The sequence below is a fragment of the Sinohyriopsis cumingii genome, chromosome 5 (assembly GCF_028554795.1).
Source record: "Sinohyriopsis cumingii isolate HCF-2022 chromosome 5, ASM2855479v2, whole genome shotgun sequence".
Taxonomy (NCBI): domain Eukaryota; kingdom Metazoa; phylum Mollusca; class Bivalvia; order Unionida; family Unionidae; genus Sinohyriopsis; species Sinohyriopsis cumingii.
Genome location: NC_142965.1, coordinates 27,737,637 through 27,754,735, shown reverse-complemented (window position 1 = coordinate 27,754,735; position 17,099 = coordinate 27,737,637). Strand labels below are relative to the sequence as shown.

General features: G+C 34.2%; 1 protein-coding gene and 1 long non-coding RNA gene across 2 annotated transcripts in view; one reads left to right on the top strand and one right to left on the bottom strand.

The window, feature by feature from the left end:
• The window catches only part of LOC149798843 (uncharacterized), a 64,275-nt gene that overhangs the window by 33,596 nt on the left and 13,580 nt on the right, over nucleotides 1–17,099 (bottom strand). The window lies entirely within an intron of this gene.
• Nucleotides 3,251–17,099, top strand: part of LOC149798842 (LIM and senescent cell antigen-like-containing domain protein 1) — a 116,170-nt gene continuing 102,321 nt past the window's right edge. Inside the window, exon 1 of the mRNA XM_089957742.1 lies at nucleotides 3,251–3,537. Coding sequence (XP_089813868.1) covers nucleotides 3,527–3,537 — 11 coding nt within the window. The 5' untranslated portion in view covers nucleotides 3,251–3,526. The remainder of the gene's footprint in view (nucleotides 3,538–17,099) is intronic.

Genomic DNA, 17,099 nt, shown 5'->3' with positions numbered 1-17,099 from the left:
CGAGAAAAATGAATCCTTTCAAACAGCAAGTATCGAGCGTAAGATTCAAGTCGAACGAGAAACTCAGGTGTGATTATATGCCTCACAATCACATCTCCAATGCAGTACCACATCTTAGTTGTTTATTTACTAATACCATGACAATATACGTGCAACCAGTGCAGCTTCCAGACCACAAAACTTTCCCTTATGGACATGCTAATATCACCCTGTATAAAAAGGGACGACTTCCAAGAACGACACTTCATTGCGAGGAGAAGCGACGAAAAGATAGATCACTCTACGCAGATGGAAAGGAAACAAATATCATTGACTTCTTTCACCATCATACCGTCACAGCAAAGTGCGTCCAAGAAGGAAAAGGATTCAGTAGACCTAAAGGAGTATTTTAGCATCCAAATGACTCAGACAGCGACCTCGAGAAAATTTAGGATGACAACTTACAAATACACGGTGAAATTTAAAGACTTCGCGTCTGACGTTCCAGCCGAGGAAGTAGCAGGTTTCCTTACGGACCTACTTGATTCACTGTTAGAGGAGCTCAAATGTTATTGCCAAATCAAAGATCGAGGTCGTTTGAGCCTATCTATGTATCACGACAGTTTGAACTCGCCTGTATGTCTCAGGTTTAGCACACCTGCAGAACTAACTTCTTCCAAACTTTTGAGGGCTATAGAAGACGTGCAGACGATGAGAGAAAAATTTGACATCACCGATGGAAAAGTGACCATTCATATGGCATACGTTGTACCTCCATGGGAAGAAGACGATGACTGTACTTGATCTACTTACTGATAAGTGTACCTAGCACGATGTACATACAACAGATTTACGAATGAAAGACCTCGATCTGGTTCTAGTAAATTACTGTTTAAAATTAAAGTTCACGCCTTTCTAAAATCACTTTATATACAACGTATTTACATTAAATGTTCATTTAAAAGAAAAAGCTAAATCAAAACAAGTAACAACCAATCAACTAGGACAAAGTTCATGTTTCGCTCTCTATCCGTCACACACATTGTTTAAAATCTGGTCAGCTACCATTTGTGCCCCAGCATAGATGTTTCCCATACTAGAACCAAGAACTAAATAACTCGTAAACAGGTTTGTTTCATGTCCAAATGTTTATGTATTAAATGGTCCTTAGACCAAAGCACAGGCCAGAGAGCTCGTGTATATACCTGAATAAATGTTTTGAACCCATACAATAGACTTTTCTTTTATCGAGTCTCTATTCTATGTGTGAGTCTTTCTTTGGAACATTTCTGTCCTCTTTTATGTGTGTTTGAATGTGTATTTGTTTGTTTCTGTATGTCTATGTTTGTCCCTATCAACCCTTTGTCCCTACAAATAAATTTCAAGCTATAAAAAGTTTTGATCCTGTACATCCCATGACGCCACGCAATATTCAGTTCCCATTTACCTCCAGGTGATATTCCCATGTTAAATTCCCACTGTCGCCAAAGTGCAACCCCCCTATTTTAATGTTAAAGTCCCATTGTCGCTAAAGTGACCCCCTTAACTACTATGTTTGAGGACAAACGCTTATTCGACTTTTCAGACTATCCCAAATACAGTCCGTTTTAAGACGATTCTAACAAAAATGTCACTGGTAAGTTCAAGGATGAAACAAACTCGGTGTCCACAGTGGAATTTGTCGGACTGCGCAGTAAAAATGTACTCAGTCAAATTAGCTGGCGGCGAAGTAAAAAAAAATGGCCCAAAGGAATCAAGAAACCGTCTTTAAAACATCTCTGATGCACGATCATTATCTGGAGGTACTTGGAGGAATCAAACTGTTCTCGCTAATGCACACACACACACACACACACACACACACACTTGATGAACATAGTCGGGTTACATGTTACGATGATAAACGTTACATTATGGATGACAGTATTAGAACTCTTGCATGTGGTCATAAAGATACTAGACAACCTGATGAAGACAATGTGCTTGATGAGCTTGGCTTGATGTAAATGGCTAGATGGGGTGGGGGAGACCGCTTTGGTTTATACTAGGTTAGGCCGAAACTGCTTTTTACATAGTATTGAGCTCGATACCGACTAAAAATCTGAGGAGGGCCTATCAACTGTCAAAATAAACCCTAGTCAAAATTTCTTAATAAATCTGTGTTCAGAACCGCTATTTACTTACTACTGATTTGTAATTAAACTTTTCCGAAAATAAACAAAAACTGATAAAGACAAAATTTTCGTGAAATTATTTCATCAACACGTGAATACATGTTTTCGTGATGAAAGTATTATTCTCCATTAATTCTTTCTTTTTTAAATATATATAATGATCATGTAATTTTCTTCCAAAAATTTTATGCTTAAACATTCGAAGAAAAATATTAATAATTTCAAGAAAAGCTACCTTTTGTGAAAAGATAGCATCTTTAGGCAGAATGCAACTTAAAAAAGCACAAAACAACCAATAAACAAAACAATAAACAAAGTCAAATGTCCATGAAAATCTGGCACCTGAAATGTTTGTTATTTCATTTTGTTTACAAATATGCAATCTTGATGAATAATGTAACTTTTTCATAAAAAAAAGGGTTCTTGCGTTTTGATGCAAATTTTCTTTTTACGAAAAAAATAAGCATTGCACCATTCTTATAATATATAAGAATAAAAATAAAACTCTTTGTAAAGATAGTGACAGTTTTCGTGAAGATCAAAGGAAAACAAAATTTCATGAAAATTCCTCCATATTTCACATATTCGGCCAAGGTAACACACATTTTATTTGAAAACTGATAATTTTTTCATGAAGATTTGACAGTTTTGGTTAGACAAATCTTCAAGAGAAATTAATGCTCTACACATGACAGAACGTCTTGCGGCACGATCTGGGTAGTTTTTAAGATGGGAGTAAATTTAATAACATTCCGGCGGGATTTATCCCCTGGAGAATAAGAAAAACCCTAACTGTGGCCACCTCGACCTCGAGACCCTTAACCAATACAGGTGGCAAGCTCCTTTCCAAATTTCAGGGTTCAAGCCTCTTTTCTTTCTTTGTCGTCTTAGAGATTGTTAACATGTATCTTTTTAGCACATACAATTATGAAATGAACGACAGGAACTAAGTACTGTTAAACTGAAACTGTGTTTAGTGTTATGTTATAAAAGCCACAGTTTAGCTGCCACCATTACCCTATGCTATCTGAAGCGCAAGGGAGATAACTGTTTAGTTCTCGTGGTTTAATCGAATTTCTCCCTTTTTACTTATCAGTCATTATATGGATATTTTGTATACACGTATTAGCCATTTGTCTGATACAAAGCTGGATTTCATCATCCTGCAGTATAGATCATTGTGAGCTGTAAACGGTAACGATCTTTGATGAGGTTCTCAAAGCTGAAACATGACGTACCATCGATACATTTTTTGACCGTATTTGGACACAGGAAATGATGTCATTATCAGGCTAGACCAGAAATTTGTCTGTGGAGGTGCGAATCAAACAAGTTGAATTTTGGACGTTCTGAGCAAATACTAAATTGTCTCTATGACTGGAAGGTAACCTATGCGTATTATGTATACATTGTGTCACTTGTTGATGGCGTTAAATATGGCCGTAGAGACAGTCTTGTGTACATCTTCCGTTTTAAGAAACGGGGTGGGGTATTGATGCCCATTCGGGGTTTGTTTCATTGTAAAGCACAGCAAGCTTGCCTGAAAGCATATTTGGGAATAATCAAACCTGACTGCAGTTGTTTTAGGCAACATACCTAACATATAACAGTACTTAGTATTACGAGAACAGAAATGCGGAACTGCAGTTCCATTACATGTACTTTTCCTCAAGTAGAAACAGGACATGTTAAAACAGTACGCTAGTACCAACCCGGCCCCCTTTCTTCAGTTTCTGTCTCCATCTCAGAATGGTTTCGCATTTTTAATTCCTTGAGAAATGTGATAAGACACAGTGAATTGCTGTAGATTATGAGTGAACAGACACAATGAAGATCTTTTTACATTATCCAGGCAGTTAGATGCGAGATATTGACACTATATATAATTACTTCCTAAAGCCCCATGACCTTCTAGCTTAAAAAATAAGTGACAACCATCCGAAATATGTAAATAATGCCCCTGATAATAAGTACGTTCATGATATATGTACATCCACCAAAGCCACACTATATACACATGGACAAATCACCATGTCACGTTTGCAACATTGTTAATATTACGTACATTAAAACAGACTACACTGATGTAAGTTAAAACATAAAAGAAAATTGTAAACTTACCAGATATAAAATGATTCAAACATTTAGAATGATTGGTGTGCACAAAGTTGGACCTGTTCAGATGAGCTATCCAGAGGGTTTGTGGCATACTTCACTTAGCTGTAGAGTTGTTGTAGGGTTTAACACCATTTTCAGCACAAGATAGGCTATACATGGCATCCAGTATTAATGGTGGAGGAAGAACCTGTGAAAACCCTGGAAAGAACCATTGACCCACGAGAGGCTACTGGCAAGCTTTTTCACATACCTACATTGGCCGAACCTGAGACTCGAACCCATGCAGACAGAGGTGAGATGGTAGTGATCCGTAATGGAGAGCGCTTTAGACCACTCAGCCACTTGTGGCCCCAACTGTAGAGTCTTTTCTCTTTGATTTTCAGAGACAGGACGGAATAAAATTTCTTATCATGACCTGGTCGATTATGGCAGCCAGCAGAGCATGTATCATGATTAAACTGTCAGAAGAAACTAATTAAATGTAGATAAATTCTATGAAGCATGTAATTGCTGCTGTTGCTAAGCACTTGACCGGAAGTTGTAAATGCCCACTGGCAATTCGATCAGGAACTATCTATAAGTGTTGGTCTTATTTTGTTCCATCTTTCTTCATCTAAGACTGTAAGCTTTCAGTGAAACAACAGCTCATTTCATCCATAGTATTCACTGCCATATTCTTATGTTCAAAATTTCTATTTCAAATCAGTATTATAAATTTCCATTTTTTTCTACACTCTTTATCATTTAATATAGTTTTGTGATTTGATAATATTATGTGTTTTTGATTTAATTTATATTTGATTTAATTTAATTGTTTGTAAGTTTTAAAATTTTTTTTATTCCATTACTGCTATTGTAATGTAACTTTACTGGAATAGAATTCAGTTCTGACATACATTTTTTATTTTTGACATAAACAACTTTATAGAAACTTTGTATCTATTGCTGACCTAGTTCCTGACCTTGATTCAGAACCAGTAAGGGTTGTAGTAAACAACTTTTTTTTATTCTTTCTCCGAGTAAGATTAATAAAGTGGAAAGTGAAATCAAGGCCATACTTGGAGTATGTGACAAATAACATGTATCATTTAGTTTTTCCAGAGGATTGACCCACATCTGGGCATATGTTTTGTGTTGTAGCTAGATTTATTATTGATGTTTTGAGAAAGAATAGTGATTATTGTCTTAGCACTTGAGAAGTTAAAGTGTTTTATCTTGTGACCAGTTTTTGGGCTAATTATCTTGTTTTGGGCTAATTATCTTGTTTTCTTCAGTTTAATTAGATTTCAAGTTTGTTTTCCCTGGAAATACTAGTGCTCTTAATTAATACAAGGACAGTTATTGAAATTTACACAGATTTAAAAAACTGGAATATTATTTTCTGTGATTCAACAAGGAACTGTTGAAACATCAGTACGACACTGACCACAGCATACGTCATCACCTTCCATTTTGGATTTCATAGGGATTCAAACTCAGTTTCATTAGGACTTTTTATTACTAGGACTTCTATTTTTTAATTCTTTGATTATTCTTGGATCATTTTTGGATTTGATTTTTGAACCATAAGTTCTTTTTCTCATTTTTACCTTATTTTTCTAGGGAAATAAATTATTTGTTAAATGTACAAAGCTTTTTGTCTTAATTTTTTCTTCCTTACGTTTTGTAAGAGCCTAAACGTGTAGCAATATTGAAGGTATATTTGGTCAATTACAGGTTTATATTGCACATCATCTCTAACAACTTTATTTAAGACAAAGCATTAAGGTTAAATCATTGTTATATGTAAATGTCATGTATGCAGTAAAGAACTATATCTACTTTAGTTCAAGCTTCTTCAGACCTTTCCCACCCTGTTTTAAATATTTATACATTTATACAACCCAATATAAATTTCAAATTATCTAAAATGCCGTGGGAAAGCTTGGACATACCAGTTGTATGTACATATATGAGGCAAAATGACCAAAAGGACCTGTTTCTTTTTTTTAACTATAAACCTCTTTGTATGTTGAAATATCTATGTAATTTTAATGCATGTATAAGGGTATCTGACATGGCTAACCAGATTTGACACTTAAACTCACAAACCCAAGTGGCTAATAGGATTGATAGCCAGACTGTCTTGCCATCAAAGCCAGGTCAGTGATTATCAGATGGCACATCATGGGGCTGGGAGAAGGGCTATTCTAGAAATTTAGAAAGAGAGCCCTAATTTACTTACATATTCACATTTCACCTGTACATATTCCTAGCTACACACTGAAAGCTATTCTGCTCCTCAGCTGTGTGTGTCTGTCTATATATATCTATATATACACACAAACACACACAGCCTATATAAAGAGTCGACCTTGAGTTCAATTCTAGGCCAAGTCATACCAAAGACTTATAAAAAATAGTACTAACAGCTGTCTCGTTTGGCACTCGGCATTAAGAGGTTAGTGTTAGGACTGGTGGGTCTGGTGTCAGGATAATGTGACTGGGTGGGACATCATGCTACATGTCTGCGGCATGATGCCTCAGTGCTAGACATCACTGTAAACTGTATCACTGCAGACATCATAGCGATATGACTGAAAAATTGTTAAAGCTACATTAAAATTCCAAATCACACACACACATACTTAAGAGTCACTATACTAGTTCATCTCCTTTAGTAAACATATGGACACACAATATATTAAAAATTTGATAACTGTATTTCTCAGTACAGAGCCATCCTTGATGCAAGCTTCTGTGTGGAGAAAACCTTATGTTCCACTGCATTTTTGTTTGAAATATGTGTTTTCAATTGTATACCTACATAATCAGGTGGGTGCTAATATCAGTAATGAGTGCTCAAAAGTTAAGTCTGTAAACAGACTGAATTCATCCAGAAAACATTTTCTCTATTTGTTCAGTTACATATAGGATAATCTCTACAAAGATTTTTTTTTTTCAAAACTAAAATTTAACTTTTAATTATCATCCAGTTTTGGTCATCCAGTTCTAAATTTATATGTTAACCCATTTCTAGACTTGCTGTAAAATTAGTACCATCAGTCCTTAGTCAGCAATCAGATCAATATGCATGGTTCATTTAGTCCTTGGTAGATTGGTTGATTGCAGAAAACAGTATAATCTCCCACACAGCTTGATATAAAGATTTTTTCCGTTCCACAGGACCATTGTGATAACGTTTTTCTGATCCTGTCAAAATGTCACTGATGTGTACATTTTCAGTGAGAAAGTGCGCATCATCATGTCCATTTCTGTGTCAGATTTCAGGCTTGTGCATTAATTTTTGGATAATTTATAGAGATTTTTCACTTTCTTCTCTAGATCAAAAAAAGCATCCTATCTAGCTAAAGTGTGATCATTATGTTTCTTTATTTCACATACATATTAAGCATCATGTCCCAGCCAAAATATATCCATCACTTCAGGGTGTGTCTAAAATTGTAATGTAACATTGCATGTTGGACTTGACCATGTCCAAAATGGAGTTCATTTTTGCTTGACCTGAATTTTTAGTTTTTATTTTATGCTGTAAATAACTAATACATAGCTAAAATATTCTCTTTGGGCTTAATATTAGGATCATTATTAATAGAAGTAACTTTGTTTATTTGAGTTGAAGTCAAGGTTATTGAAAATTACCTGGTGTACCTATCATAGTCCAGGTTCAGTATTTTAATTTTAGTAATAGGTTTCTAATAATAAGTAACATTTTTATTTTGTAAACATTAGGATCATTCTAGAAGGTTATTTTCCATTAGGTAATAGTTTTTTTAATAGAAAATGCTAATTGTGACCTGTGGTCATGCAGAAGACCATATAATCTTGTTACTGAAGGGAATATAATTCATGCTTTCAGATCTAGCACATTCAAGTTGCATTATATGTTGTGTCCAGTATTATTTTGGGCTGGAATCTATTTTCTTCAAATTATTGAATTTGGGTGATTATTTTTTCAGGAAATACAAAAGTGCTCTGTTAAAATTCTTGGATAGAGACATTCACTGGAATTTATAGTGAATTCAAAACTGGAATTTTTTACAGTGTTTTAACAAAAGACTGTTGGCACATCAACACTTTGTGAGCTACACAGACACATCATCACCTTCAGTTTTAGATTTAACTTGGACTTCTGCTGAATTTTAATCAGGACTTTAAATTATTAGGACTTGTCTGTAATTCATGGATTATTTGGGATTTAATTCATAATAAAAGTTCCTTTTTATTACATTTTTTATTTTGTAATCCTCAGAAATAAATTATTTGTTGAATTTTACAAAGCTTGTTGCTTTTCACTCTTTTCTGTTTCTTATTTTAAGAGCATAGACTCATAAGAAGTTACACTGTCATTTATATAAATTCAAATAAAAATTGTGAACCCTGGTTACCAGTGCATTATTTAATTATTTCAGGTTTTTGTGAGTAAATTGTCTTAAACTCTTGTGCTTTGTTGCAGACTCACTTATTAGTCATGTGTTTATATATATTTTAACTTGCTCACCCAGATTTAATTTCAAGCGCAAGCTCACTTTCATTTTGAGATTTACTTCCTGTTTTTGGGCTTGAGCAATCCTTCAATTGAAACCTTGAATTGGTTGCAGTATAATGATGTGGTATATAGAGAATTCTCTGATAACAGATGAAGTCCTGGAAGAAATTATGGTTGTTACTTTAGCCATTTGTATGTGAAGAAACTATGTATCTAAGTATATAGACACGGTGTATCCCCTACAGGTACAAGACTGAGAGTCTAAACTCTCCTTGGTGTCAAAACTGGGGGTCAGACTGAGTCAAAAACAAACTTTGATATCAGAACTGTGGGTCAAATTAAAAATTTGTGGGTCTCTGAGCGCAAAGGAGGGTAAAGGGAGACACTGTAAGACAACAGACACTCTGAATGAGAAAAATAAAGGTTTATTTTAGTCTTCAAATAACAGTAAATAAATCAATATAATATGTTTCCTCTGTTTTATAACATGTCATTATAACCAACAGTCACAGCAGTTTGTATTAAGTCACCTCCAAAACAAAACTGGCAGTTTAGTCATAAAGAACATTTATGCAAAACATTGTACTTAACATAGTCTCAAAATACCCATCTGTACATGAAACTATCTTAATGTCTAATTTACAGCATTTAAACAATGTAAACAGACTGTGTAACTAATTCTTACCCTGCTTTGCATATACACATGATGAGAAAGCTTCCCAGGTAAGTGACTACATTGCTAATATAAATATTATGTTAAGTTTAGTTTAATCCATTTCTTGTACATGATGGGTACTTTGTTTACTCTTATTAGTGTGTTCATTCACAAGGTTGTGGGGGGGGGGGCCAAGTGGCCAAGTGGTCTAAAGTGCTCTCTGTTACAGTTCGCTGCCATCTCACCTCTGTCTGCGTGGGTTTCGTGTCTCGGATCTGGCAAATTGGGTATGTGAGAAAGCTTGCCAGTAGCTTCTCATGGGTCAGTGGTTCTTTCCGGGGTTTTCCCGGTTTCTTCCTCCACCATTAATACTGGACGCCATGTATAGTCTATCGTGTGCTGAAAAATGGAGTTAAACCCTACAACAACAACAAGGTTGTGGTTTTAAGACCTACACCTGCTTGAGGTAAATTTTTTGTATTAAAAATTTCCAAGCCAAATAAAACACTATGCCAGAATGATTTTTTGTCTCCTTTGATAGTTTTTCTGTATATTCATCACCTAATAAGTTTTGATCTTGCATATTTCATATTCAAACCAGTGGAAAAAAAAATCCTTTTTGTTGTAAGCTAATATAAATGTTTTAACATCTACCATTGCTAACTCTCCTTTGTAGATGCTCTGAAATATAATCTCCTTTTTAATTCGATCTTTGACTGCCATATAAATGTGAAAAATATTTCATTACATTCATTAATAAAATTTTATGGAGGGTTTGGTAATGAGATGAACAAATGTTTTAATTTTTGAATCACTAGAGTTTTCAAGACTGTTATTTTACCAACTGGTTTAGAATTTGTTTTGCCCAATTCTATAAAATCTTCTTTATCATGTGTCTTTTATTTTTCAAAATTTATCTAACTCATTCTATATAAGTTGACTGAAAAAAATACACCCAACTGAGTAAATTCAGTAACCCATTGCAGTTTTAACCTACCGTTATATTGAAAGGTTTCTGCATTGTATTTCATATTTTCTGTCCAGACTGATTTTGTTTTGCTAATATTGAGTTTCAGGCCTGAGATATTTTCACAAGAAAAAATCTAATACATCAGTGGCAGATTATAGAGATTTGAAAGAACCATCATAAATCAGGGTTGTATCATATGCAAACTTTGAGAGTAAATATTCTGTTTCCTTTAGTTTAATGCCTTTGATACTCTGTTTCCTTTAGTTCAGTGCCTTTAATATTCTGTTTCCTTTAGTTTAATGCCTTTGATATTCTTAGTATCTTTAAAACATGTATCAATAAATTTTGTGCATATATAAAAAAAAATCTGGAGATAATGGGAAAAGTTTGATAGCCTTTCTTACAAATTCCTGAAGTGATATTAGAAAAACAATTTTTTACTTGCTGCCTTATCATTGGTCCCAAGTTATAAAAGGCTCGGACATTATGACTGAATTTCCATGAGATGGAATCAAAGCTTTTTTTTCAAAATAAATTAATATTAACATACCAGGGTGTGTAATTCTTCAGTGATATGTATTATATCATAACTAATCCTTGTATTTTCACTCATATATCTTCTTTATCATTAGTACAGAATTTATTCTGTTGGCAGTACATCATTTTCCTTTTTATGTAGTTTTTTCATAAAAATTCTGAACCTCTCAAAGAATATCAAATTGATTTGTTATAATTTCATTTTTGTGGTTAATTATTTTTATATTTTTAAATGCATAATTTCTAGTTTTTAGGTGACGAAAATATCTTGTTGGTTTCTGGCCCTCTACCCAGTTTGCTTTTGACCTGATGAGACATTCTTGAAGTTTACTTTGTCTCATTTTTCCAGTTCATTCTTTTTTATTCTTATAATTCAAAATCCGTATTTTTAGCAGAAATACTAGTCTCTGAAGACTATTTCGTATATGAGTTCTTGTTTCATTTTAAATTTCTTCGTCTCTTACCCTTCAGACACATGAATGAAATATAAGAATGAAAAGAAAGTACAAGAAAAACCAAAAAATGTCAAAATATCTTTTGCTCTGATTTAGGCTATTGTTTTTTTTTTTTATATAAGGAGACATATATTACCCTTTAGTAAAGTGAAGGTATTAAAGAAGGCAGATGCCCCCCTCCCTCCCCATAATAAACATAATTTCTGTAGTAAACCAATCACTATTTTGTTCTTTATTGCAAAGTACAAGAGTTTAAGAATAATCTATGATCAAATAATCTACAGAGGATACAAAAGGAAGAAAAAGGTGGAATGGATTATGGGGGATTATAAATGTTATTTTAGTCTATCCCAGCTCTTTAGGTTTTTAATATATGTTTTATTTCATGTGACAGTCATTATGTCTTCATTTCTCAGTTATCTTTCTTGGTTAAGTTATCTTAATAGTGCTTGTTCCAGACATTTGTTTCCTCTCTACATTTTGAAACAAGAGTGTTTCTTGTGTTCTAATACCAAGACAGTAAAATTTCAAGTAAAATATTTAGTACTATTATCTGTACTGGAATTAAAAACTTCATACTCTTCATGTGAAAGAAACTACTGTCACATAAAAAAAGAAAAATAATGCAGCTGTACAAATGTGATGAGCAATATAATGAAGTCATAAACATCATGGTAATATACTCAGAGTAAATTGTATACTAAATATACAACTTATTTTATCATTATCTTATTCATGGAGAAACTAGACAGATTTAACTCTAACAAATAATGGGTGAAGTATATACAGTAATGATATTAAGTATAATAAATGGCTAACTTCGGCAAATTAAAAATGTCAAGCAACAGCAAAATAGCATAAATATTTCAAATGCAACAAAAAAAACTGAAGCACAAAAGAACAAAAGTGAAGCAACTGAAACATGCTAGCAAAGAATGCATTAGTTCAACATTTTTGCTGTATAATACATAAAGTTACATTTGAAAAAGATAAGTATATATTATATATGTTATTTCATTGGATAATCATCCATGTTTTACATCTATTATTAGACAAAACAATTTAGTGCATTTGTTGAGAACCCTTTGTCAAAATGAGATTCTGTATGCATGTGGAGTAAATGTTAAACCCCATGTCAGTTTGATCTGCATCATTTTTATAAATATTCTATCATAAAGTTGAGATAAATACAAGTATGCTTTTGATTTTATATATATATATATATATATATATATATATATATATATATATATATATATATATATATATGATCAGATATATGTGTAACGAGGATACAAAAAGGAAGAAAATGGTGGAAAGTGTGGTTACAAAAGTTATTTTATTCTATACTGGCTTTTTGGTTATGATTATATGTTCTGTTTCACATGACACTTAACATTTTTTGATTTCTTAGTTAACTTATCTTTTTGGGGTATCACAAAATTGTTGACATAACCGGGTCCTGAGATATCAGGTGTTTAGTTGACAAATCTTTTGCAGAACAATGATGATGCATCCTAAGAGCCAAAAATGAAGAGTTTTGTTTTTAAAAGCAAATGCCATTTCTAATGTACAAAAAAAATAATATTCAGGCAGGCCAGGTACCAGAACAAAAACCCTAGAAAATTGGATGTATTTTAAATGAGATTAAGTAACATGTCACAAATTTTAACAATACTCAAATTACTGTAACTAACTCAGTGCTTTAAAGTTGTTTTTATTTCCCTATGAATAGCCTCATCCCTATGGTAGCCTCAGCAAAACAAAAGCTTTCTCAGCTGACCAAAATCTAAGTTAATTTAAGTACCTGTACAACTATTTATTTATTTTTTAAAGTAATTTCTTTTGTTCGTGTTGACTTGTGACTAGTTGCAACGTAAATAATGAAAATTGTGAGTGAAAATTTATTGCTTTTGGTCATCATCAGCAGTTCCTTTAAAGTGGTATATGCCAGTTTTGCCAATAAAATGTGCCTCCTCCTGAACAAGATGAGGCTGTCGGTATTCACGTACCAACAAACAAAAATGTGTTTTAAGCCTTTAAAGTTAACTGTTTCAAAATCAAATTCTGTGAGAAGCTGAATTATTCTATTCTTGCAGTAACTGTTGTTGTCCCTTATCCCTCCTGTGTTTGATCAGTGACCGTCGGCAAGAACACAGCACCAGAAAGGAGAGTCTGCATATCGCTTTGAAATTATTTGAGATTCGATTCAAGACATGTAAAACAATACAAATGAAAGCACTCCTTTTACTGTTTCATGGCTGTTAATCCTAGCAGTTACTTTCTGCTTCATTCCATTTGCACTGAAGAATCTGTACTCATAACACAGTTAAGAACAAGTTCATTTTTGTTAAAAATACTTGGTGCTATGGAAATTTTTCTTTTTAACCACTGGTGCTTTTGCTCTTTTCTATTGGTTGGAACAGCTCCACTGCTTACACTTATCCTTCAACACCTCCTATACCAAAGGTGATAGAAAAGCAAGAGAATTGGAATGTCACCTTGATATGATTGTTCCACTTAAATGGGAAAAATTGTGAATCAGCGACCTCATCAATCTCACAACAGAAATCTTCAGGAAATTTTAGATAGTCCCTCATCTTCTCAAACAACCATGATGGCAGGTGTTTCATCCCAACCTAGAGATGTACATCTTCACTAGCCAAGGTTCTGATATAATAACCTTGTCTACATCTTTTCTGATCGAACATACATTTCAGTGCTTTGTCCTGGCAACATTTATTGGATTTTATGAGTTGTCTCCCTTAGTATGTAATGCCAACTAACCAATAGCATATAACAGTGGTACATTGTACATCGGCCAAAAATAGTGGGGGCAATTGACCTAAAACGAACACTTTGTAAGTTAACATCGAAAGTATGACTACGTACATGAGAGAAGCCATTACAGGTGTATTTGACTGAAAGATATTTGTATAAACTGCTTATTTATCAATCCATTCAAGATGTGTACTCACCTGGTCTTGATCATATAGGAACAGTGTTCAAATTGGAACAACTAAATTTTGATTGGATGTGGTGGCTTGCGACAGCATCCAATGAAATTCACTGTCCCGCAGTACAGAAATATCTGCTTGATACACTAAGGTATAGATAGGGTAATCATATTAGAACCTAGGCTAGTGATGATGATAGTTGTAGAACCTGTCCGGATCTTATTGAAGAAACACTCAGGAACAACCAGTTCTCACAACCAGTGTTGGGAAATCACAGGGAGGTGGCCATCCACTTTAAAGGCACGAAGGCAAATGGAAAATCTTAACAATATGTTGTGTCAGTCAGCACCAGTTACATTTAAAGATTTACTGTCCATGATCATTGCATCATCAGGGAAGAGAGGATGTCAGGGACAAAACAAAACCTGTCCAATTTTGATTATACAGTATATGTCCAAAGATGTTGGTTCTTTGTCCAAAGTGGAATCTATCATGAGTAATAACCTAGCTGAACAAGACACCATCTGAACTGCTTTCCAGAGCCTCATTGGTTCACCTCTCACAGAAGACATGTTTCCTTACTTGGTCAGTATTATTCATGGTGGCCCCAGCTTCATTTGCCAAGAACAGGCACACATTCTTGGGAAATCAGACTTTTTACATGAAATTTCTGGACTCTTCATGTCATGATCATCTGCAGGACCCAGTGTGAGCTCTGTAGTGGTACGTAATTAAGGGCCAAGCTGATGTGTAGAGGGAGATTGTGCTTTTCTTACCCCTCACAGAGGGACAGGATGACATCAGCACAGACACCCTTGTCCTGGAAAAACTTGGTTATTTTTTCTGTATATCAGAAAATAACCACAGACCAAATGAATTTGTTTTCTCATCTCTGCTCATGAAGTTACAGTAGCTGCCACAAACATTGCATTTCAGCAAAACTGTTCTGTCATTAGCAATTCTTTCATCTTAAAAGGGTCAACTCAGTTTGGTGGGACCTATAGCCGTAGCACAGATGGTTACCTTTTTGGGTATTTGATGCGTCTTCATGATTTCCAATGGATTTGCAGGGAGGGAAACTTTTTCCCTTATTAAGCTGCTCTCTGATATATGGAGTCTATTCCCCTGTCGGGTTATCTAGAAGGTATTTCACCCATTTCAGGGGACACATTTTTCTGGCAAATTGCGTTTCTTCATTAATACTTACATAATCATTGTACACCTACAGCCACTTATAGTTACGTCCATATAGAATGAATATCTTCTGCTCCAGCAGTACTAAAGTATTCATGGAACTTAGTGCCAGTTCTGGGATCAAGGGAAGATCACACTGTCACCTAAGTGTACATATAATGTTTAGCTTTTTACCTACAAAGATTTAACTGGGAACGTTAGGTTTGCAAGGTAGTAGTAATTCACCTAAGCATTATGATCAGGTTGGTATTATTGAAGAAATGTTTTCCCAGAAAAAATTTGTTTCTATTATTTAAACTATTGCATAAAGTTGTATGACATGGGGGCATGACTCTGGGACAATACATGCATGTAGTATGCTAAATAATATAATTTGATGTACCTGTTCTGAGAGACAGCCTGCCCAGGTAGATGATTTAATTTATTGTGTGTGTGTGTGTGTGTAATGTAATATGCACGTGTCTAGTTACAGTTTCCTAAGTCTTATACTGTTTGACTGTTACTCAGTCGCTTGTTGTATAATGGTTATTTATGATGGTTAAACCAGTGTTACACCTAGGCTTCTAAGAGCATGGGACACTGCCTCCCATCTTCCAAATTTGGTGGACACATCCCATTTTTAAGGGACAAAAGAAATTATTATATACATTGCTGTGATAGTAATTATTACACTATAGTGTTTGCCACCAGAACATTGTCATCTGCACTATCATCTTTTCCTTGGACAGTACATTATTGTAATAAACATTTTATTAAGGTTTAAAGTAACTGATGAGAATATTAACAATTTTAAATATCTGGTTATCCTGCACTATCCTGTATTAATGATAAAGTTCATCCAGGGGGCACACAGCATTAAGATGTTGTGGACAAATTGAGGTTACCTGCAATTGCGTGCTTAAAGTGCAACACTGCTTGAAGTTACTGGATAGATTGTTGATTGATTTGCCCTTTATCACTCACTTTCCTCTTACTGTGATCACAAGTGGGAGGAAATACCTCATTAGACTCGCTTAGATTCTTCTTGGAGGCTCTACATTGAATAATTTTGTTTGATCTGTTTCAGATTTGTAGTTTCTTCTATACAGTTATGTCATTTATAATAGGGAATACATTCTTTTCAATGCTGGAGAAGAAATAAATTTTATTTCATATTGGCTTTTGTTGTGAATATCAGTGAATGTGAATATGTACATGTACAGTGTATAAGGATTTTATAATAATCCAAGACTGCATCGGTTAGTTTTCATTGTAACCTGATCTCCATTTAATGAATGATAATCATACTAATTATCATGTTTCACAATGATGCAAGTTAAGAATGACAAGTATGGTTTCAGATCCTGCATACGTACTTCATGAGGCTATAGGCATGGTCAGGACTATTTTCAAAGTCCATAGTAAACAGATGGTAAATGCACACATCACCCGTAACTTTTATGTATGGGATCTGCAAATAGATAAGTGAAGAGTTTTTTTAGACAGTGTCTTGTCCATCAGAGTTCAGCTAGTTGGCCAGCTAGATGAGAAACTTTTCTTTATTTTGTGTGTATCTGCATTTACATCATTTA